This window comes from Penaeus chinensis, chromosome 4, assembly GCF_019202785.1.
Source record: "Penaeus chinensis breed Huanghai No. 1 chromosome 4, ASM1920278v2, whole genome shotgun sequence".
NCBI classification, from domain to species: domain Eukaryota; kingdom Metazoa; phylum Arthropoda; class Malacostraca; order Decapoda; family Penaeidae; genus Penaeus; species Penaeus chinensis.
Genome location: NC_061822.1, coordinates 17228801 through 17236300, shown reverse-complemented (window position 1 = coordinate 17236300; position 7500 = coordinate 17228801). Strand labels below are relative to the sequence as shown.

Genomic DNA, 7500 nt, shown 5'->3' with positions numbered 1-7500 from the left:
TTCTTTCTTTTACTAGGGACTGGTCACTATAACTGGAAAATTATATTTGGGAGAAATACAAGATTATATACACACCCAAACCCACTATATGAAGTATAACTTTCCATCCACAATACATTCATCAAGGCATAATGAAATTTCCAGTAGATTCTAGTTTAACAATATTTCAAATGCCCTTTTTCTTATCAATTCTCATTTGAGTATCATTCCTTCTTTCAACTAAATCATGGTTTATTTCCATCCATGAAAATTCTACCTTAAATTACACAGTAACCCCTTCACTTGAATTCCCCCACGAGACAATTTCAACAAGTAATAATGTTCTTTGCTTTTTCCAACGACCAATCCTCTACAGATAAATTTGGTTCGGCCTTTAGTGTGACATTCTCTCTTCCAAAGGGGAGAGGAGGGCTGGCAGATGTGGTCTGGAAGAATCTCCTCAGGGCATCTCTGGCTGCCTGATCGACAGCCGTGCCTACAGTCTCTCCATAGCCTGGACAAGTGGAAATTTTATGAAGTGTATAGCTTACTCAGATAGTTAAAACAGATTCTTCACAACAAATGAAAGTGGAAAAATCTCATCTCATTTTTTCATGATAAATGGGTATGAAAACAAAAAACATTTAGAAGAGAATGGTATAGAAGATAGCAACATCACTTTTTCTTGGAACATGAAATGACACTTTATAGAAAACAATCACAAAAAGTTTGGATTTTTTCTCTGCATCAGGCATTAACAGCAAAAAAATCCTTAGTATCATTATCTTCTTGTTGAAAAGTAAAATTGTTTATTAAATACACATTAAAGCAAATTATTAAGTACAATCAGAGTTGATATGGCATCAGAATATTTCTCATCTCGAGTCTGTCAAAAAATACCTGATTTATAATAAAAAAGAAGAAGAAGAAGAAGAGGAAGAAGAAAATATCTTCCATTAAATGCCATATTTACCTGATCCTATAAATTCCTTGTCAGAGTAAATTCCAACATGATAAACAGCCTCAAGTGTGTTCTTGCCCAACTCAAAGATCAGCCTTGGCTCTGGTTCTCCTCGTCCACTTCGACTCAAAATGTCCTTCATGGCTTCCATTGGGTTCTCAACCTGTTTTATTCTTATTTTTAATATCATTTTTTAAAAGAGATTTTAATGTATATGGTTTTTCTTAAATCATTATTATATTTTTTTGGGCATTTTTTTTGAAAATTTGTTACAAGCCACAGCAATTATTGGAAGATGCTGTCTTACCCACCTCCCAAATCTCGTTCAAGTCCTTGCCTACGAGCTGTGTCACAACAAAATCTCTCACAAACAGCTGGCACTGACTAAGGGAGGCTGAGGCATTTAGCGCACCAACAACAGCCTGGAAGCACTTTCCCACGGTCTCTGGTGTTGGAGGATATTCCTGTAGTAACATCATCGGTGTGAGAGAGAAAAATAATATGTATTACTCGGTAAATTAATGTAACTTTCCATTTCTTTCTTATTAGAGAAAAAACTCAATTTAAAGGGGCAGAGAGAAGGTAAACTAAGGAGTGGGAGGAGAAAAAGCAGGCAAAATCAAATCAAATATTTAAATAGTATAGCATCCCCAAGACATATCACATAGCTATTTTCATTTCTATCTTAAGTCTCTTGTTTCTTGGAACCAAACCAGAAATGCTTGCTGCTGATTAAAGAGAAAAATCAACAAAAATGCAGCATTTCTTACCACACGTGACCCAAATAATATACCAAATCATAGCCAAAATAAAACAACTCAACAATGATACGGGAACATGATTTTATCTTAATGAGGAGAAGGAAAAGAAGAAGAAGGAGAGGTAGAAGAAGAAAGAGATAAATAAGAAGCAGGAGAAAGAGGAGGAGGAGCAGAAGAAGAAGAAGAAGAAGAGAAAAGATAAAAAACTTGCACAGTTGCTTAGTCTGACTCCTGCAAAATAGACACAACTGGATGAGTTGGTGGACTTCTTTCCACAGCAATGTAAAGACATAAAATGGAACAGTGCCACAACAGAAAAAGAATAAAAACATGACATTTCAAACCCTTCAATATTTTCTCATTAGACAAAGTAAAAAGCAAAAGGAAAATCTGAGTTTGAAATGTCCTGTATTTATTCCTTTCAAATTATAGTTTAATTTTCTTTTATCTGAGTGTACATATCAATGTTTGTATACTTATTCAAAAAGAGATAAAGAAATTTGCTTTCCTAATACATTATAAACCAAAACCTGCAAACTCAAGTAACAGAATTCTTTTATAAGGAATTACAAGGTTTACAAGAATTCTACAATATATTAACTCATTGCTGCTGGGAAAATGCTGTGCTCATTTTTTTTTTTTTTTTTTGTGAAATGTCTCAACATATAGATGGCTCTGCTAGTATTAGTCACAAGTCCTTGTGACCTTACCTGATTTCACCTTTTCTTGAATTGGCAGGAAAACCCTTTTTTTTTTGTAATGCTATTAATATCAATGGTGTTATTTTTATTATATTCATGATAATTATTATAATGTTATTGACATTAGTAACTGCAATAAAGATAACATAAAATATTTTTTAAAATCAAGGAAAAGGACAAATAGGTAGTAACCGTAACTGGCTCATTAGTGACTTAGTACTTGTGGAGCCATCTATGTGTAAGAACAATTAATAAAATAAACTCACAGTGGGCATGGCATGTATGTACATGCCATGCCCATTGGTTATGGGTTAAGTACCCAGAGGGATGTTTATAAAATATAACTACTAATATAGCTGGAGAAAAAAAAAATAATAAAAAAATAAAAACATATGAACTTTATCTACTTTATCTACTCATGTAGGCTACTCTCACTTCCTCTTCTCCTATAGAGTTTGTCTTTCAAGTCCCTCACTTTAAATAATACAGTGGATGAAGTGGGAAAAAGAAAAGGCCATAGAAATATTGTAAGAAAGGATAAAGTTACGTAATGAATTACTACCAACTGATTCTTATCTTAAAAACTAGGATTAGGCTGCAACTCTGAATTTGATATCTAGTCATAAAATCATATGAAAGTTGAATGGAAATATTTAGATACTTAGTAAACCAGCCTACAATGAAATTTTTGCTTTTTATTCTCTCTTTTCAGAAAAATAAGATTGGCTAATCTTACCCATTTGGATGGCTAAAACAGATATATATATATATATATATATATATATATAATACAATTAAAGTAAATAAAAATCAAAAGAAAAGTATCTGTACACGTGGCACATTTATCCTGACTTACCTTGCAGAGAACCAAATCCTTGAGACCAATCCCCAACCCAACTTCTGCCATGACTTCTGAAGATGTTAAATACTCTACAAGAGATCTGAGGACAAACAAGGGAAGTTGAAATTATGACCAACTGAACAAACAAACAATAAAAATTAAGATACCAACAAAGAATATTAATGGTTTATTACTTCTATACTGAGAAGGCTGCTATTGTCAAATTTCCAAAAATATAGTGTTGAGTAAAATATGAGTACTTTCTTATTACAGCAACTGAAAAAAAACAAAAACATATAAAATCTGAAAGCAGGAAAACAACTAAAGAACTAAAACTAAAGAAGTTAAACAATGACTAAACTGGCTTTAACCACATGGAATGAAAGATCATTTCTATTTATGATGGCTATATCTTATTACAGAACACAACAAACAAGGTGAACTGCTAAATGTATGCTTAATTTTGTATATCAATTCTCTAAGTCTAAGACTGAAAAACCCAAGTATCTCACACTTCAAAACACTGCTTCTTGTAACATTTCCTGCAATCTTGTACCTCTTCTAGTAATGCATTTCTTTCATAAAATAGTTCCTATACTATGGCAACTTTTTGAGTACTGATTATTCATTTGTCAATTATTTTTATCACTAGACATCTTCCATTGTATTAATGCATTTCAGCTATCAAATTACTATAATAGAAAAATGTATGGGTTAATCTTTATGGTATGGATGCACTGAGGCAGGCAAATTGAAGATGATATCCTTGTAGAGGACAAAAAGTTGCAATTGTTGGTGCAAGAAATAATCTACAGACATGAATGATAACACCATAAATAAAGGATAAATTTCATGGAAAGCAGCACTCACAGCCTAAGTTTTAGCTCTATCTTGCCGTGTATACAGAGGTGAAGACAATGCCTTTTGAGGAGTGTTGGGGGCAGAGTCCCCCATCAACCCTCCCCTCAGGCAGTGCCCAAAGGGCAACTCTAGTCATGGCAATTTAGATTGTTGAATAAAGTTTGTGATGTGGAGTTGGGGACTTAGTCTATGGCTAGTGCACCTGTACTGTAAAGAATTACCAAGATCTGATTAAAACAAATGAAACAAATAAATATTAATTGATTAATGAATCAGAAACATCCAAATTACCTGATACCCTCCTCAGGGAACAAAGGGAGAGCTGAGCGCAAATACTTTATTGAGTAGTCTGCTATAATGTGAGAACCTGCAGTTGCAAGTTCATTGTTGCTATTCATAGTCAAGGCAGGTTCAGGGACACCCAACTCTTGCTGGCGTACTCTTTCCTGACTGATGTAAGAGGAATCAGTCAATGCTTCTCTGAGTATGTTGTCATCAAACTGTTCACCAAGCCTCTTGCCAAATGCATAAATTTCAGCATCATAGTTCCTGCAGAAGGGGGTTATGATTTAGGGCATGTAACTTAACTATCATATTAACATATGAGAAATCAGTGATACTTACAAAAGTCACTAAAGAAACAGGCTTTATATACATCTTGCAGACCAATATATGTACTTTTATTGCACTCTGTGAAATCACAGATTACTTTTTCTCTCTAGTAATGAATTAATTAAAAATAGGACAAACTGAATCAAAAAATTAACTTACCATTCAAAGTACTCAGAACGTTTGAATTGATGTGTGATTCCCATTTTTTCCATCTTCTTTTGTCTTTTTAGTAACTCTTTCCTGTATGGTGCAACCCAACGGGATTTTATTCCAAACATACATGCTGAAACAGACCATCATAAATTACATTAACAAATATTCACATACTGGTATTTTGTCCACATTTTAAAGCATCAATAGGATTATTTCCTGAATATGAATGTGCATAACTGTTAATACAGACAGAAAATAAGAAAAAATGGAAAGAAATGCAATTCTCCTTTACATTTCTAAGGCAAGACAATTTTCACATTTTTCAATTATTTAATCTTCATCATATTTTATATACTATATACACCTCGTCTTCATTTGAAATTTGTATTTGATATGTAAAAAAAAAATACATGCACTATTTCTCTGAATAAACATCCTTCATGCTACGTACAAACACTGTGAGAAATACAAAAAAAAATAAAAATAAAATAATAATAATAATAATAATAAAATATCTGAAATGGGAAGCAGGCAGCGTCTGCAACACCAGCACCGTCGCGCTGAAATCAAAGAGAATAAGCAAGTGAGAACCAATAAACAGAGTACCAATCTCTCTCATAATAATCCTAAATTACCTGAAGTAGTGATATTCCTATAGGCGGCAACAGCTGGCAGAACTCTAAAGAGAGAAGAGGTTTTGCCAAACACCGACATCATTTCCACGTTTGTTTTGATTGCGAAGTATAAGTCCTTGAAATTCCCTTTCTATAAGTAACATGAACCTCAAACAAATGACAACCAGAAACAGATCTTCCAATCAGATACTAATAAAAGGCATCGAAATATCCAAAGTTACCGTGATAAGAGTGATAAGGTATTTATCAGAGCAGACGAGCTCGAAGAAGAAATCCAAAGTCCTTCAATGAGATAACTTTCCTATTTTAAAACGTACAATTCGTAATTACATAAAGTATTCCTAACGAAATGAGCAAGTTATTCAGAATGGTCATCCTCGGAGCGCCGGGATCGGGAAAAGGGACGATATCCAGCAGAATTGTCCGGGATTTTGGGTTGAAACACCTGTCAAGTGGAGACTTACTCAGGGCACAGATCCTCAAGAAAACCGGTGAGATTTCGTGATTTTTTAGAAAATGCTAACAAGACACTTCAGGTGATAGGCGTAGGCCGATTATATATTTATTGATGAGGTAGAAAGTCGTAGATAAATAGCGTTATGATAGAATTAAAGGGTATATTTCTCAAAATAGAAAGCAGTCAGTCTAGAATTATTCTTGTTAATTGCCTTGATTATGCAACAATTTTGGCTTAAATAAATGTATCCCACCATATGACATTTTAAACTCTCAGAGATTTCTGTAGCAACAGAAATGGAGCATTAACTGTGGGGTCTTTTGAGGTGGCCTTTTTTTAATGACCTCAAAAAGACTTCATAGCATGATAATTCTTTAATGTATGAAGATTTCTTTGATATTTGGAGATCAGTCCATAACTTATGCATTTAGGCAAAAGTGTATATATGATATCACATAGACTATTATTATACTAATAATTGTTAATTTATTGCTTTGTGTATATTCTGTGTTTAATAATGTTGACCTTCCAGTGCTACTTACTCATAATACTTTATAATGGATTAATGTGTTTTGTAGAATGAATCTCCCATTGATTCAGTGATTGTTTTAGTGGTTATATTTTAGACCCTTTTGGCTGTTGTTCAATATTCATCTAGCAGAAAATTGCTGTTATTATCAATTCATTAACTTTTCTACAGAAATCGGCCTTGCTGCGCAGTCTTACATGAAAGGAGGGCAGCTGGTGCCTGATGATGTTATGGTGAAACTCATATCCTCGGAACTATCAGGGTTGAACACCTCACCCTGGCTCCTGGATGGCTTTCCACGCACACGTCCACAGGCTGAGGCTCTGCACAACAATCAGAAGGTGAGTTGTGGAGTTATGGATTGTGTAAAGGTACATTATTTAAAGACAGAAATAGATAAGGCTAAATAAAAAAATTGGTTGGGTTCTTGTACCCCCAATAATTTGAATTCATTGTCGACATTCACATATGAAAATTATGAAATATGTTATATGATATTTGTTATATGCATTGCATTGTTAATTCTAATTTATTATTGAAATGGATTAGAAAGTTTTGTATTACAATGTAAATGTTAGGTCAATGTCATAGGTGAAATTGCTTAGAACAGTCTTAGACTCAGACAGTTTTAGAATCCTTAGATTTGTCAAGTTAAACTCTATTACCATTTGTTAATACTGTTGCAGGCTTACTGACCTTTTTTTATTTTTGTTGTGTTTCTGGAACGTCAATTTGAACTTTACCTAATATTGATATGAATATGATAATGAACATTACTGACATACTGAGCCTTTTTGATTTTACAGTGTTATTGCATTTTTTGTCTTTCCGTTGCCTAATGATATAAATATGTTAATGAGCAATATTTTTCCATAGGGTGATGTTTAGATGCTTTATATTGGTTATAAATTTATCTGGTATAATAAAAAAATATGTGATATATATTTTGAAGGATATTGTTAGATTAAAGTTGTCATTTTAGGATTAGCAGTATAAGAATTTTAATTGTT

General features: G+C 33.2%; 2 protein-coding genes across 2 annotated transcripts in view; one reads left to right on the top strand and one right to left on the bottom strand.

The window, feature by feature from the left end:
• The window catches only part of LOC125048177 (39S ribosomal protein L44, mitochondrial-like), a 6010-nt gene extending 399 nt beyond the window's left edge, over nt 1–5611 (bottom strand). The window contains exons 1-7 of the mRNA XM_047646746.1: nt 5505–5611; nt 4876–4999; nt 4396–4653; nt 3259–3343; nt 1252–1404; nt 953–1103; nt 1–493 (exon numbers count right to left, since the gene is read on the bottom strand). The exon at nt 1–493 is cut by the window's left edge and continues 399 nt beyond it. Coding sequence (XP_047502702.1) covers nt 306–493; nt 953–1103; nt 1252–1404; nt 3259–3343; nt 4396–4653; nt 4876–4999; nt 5505–5586 — 1041 coding nt within the window. The 5' untranslated portion in view covers nt 5587–5611 and the 3' untranslated portion in view covers nt 1–305. The remainder of the gene's footprint in view (nt 494–952; nt 1104–1251; nt 1405–3258; nt 3344–4395; nt 4654–4875; nt 5000–5504) is intronic.
• Nucleotides 5612–5755: 144 nt separating this feature from the next.
• The window catches only part of LOC125048186 (GTP:AMP phosphotransferase AK3, mitochondrial-like), a 10191-nt gene continuing 8446 nt past the window's right edge, over nt 5756–7500 (top strand). The window contains exons 1-2 of the mRNA XM_047646758.1: nt 5756–5995; nt 6662–6831. Of these exons, the coding sequence (XP_047502714.1) occupies nt 5854–5995; nt 6662–6831 (312 nt within the window). The 5' untranslated portion in view covers nt 5756–5853. The remainder of the gene's footprint in view (nt 5996–6661; nt 6832–7500) is intronic.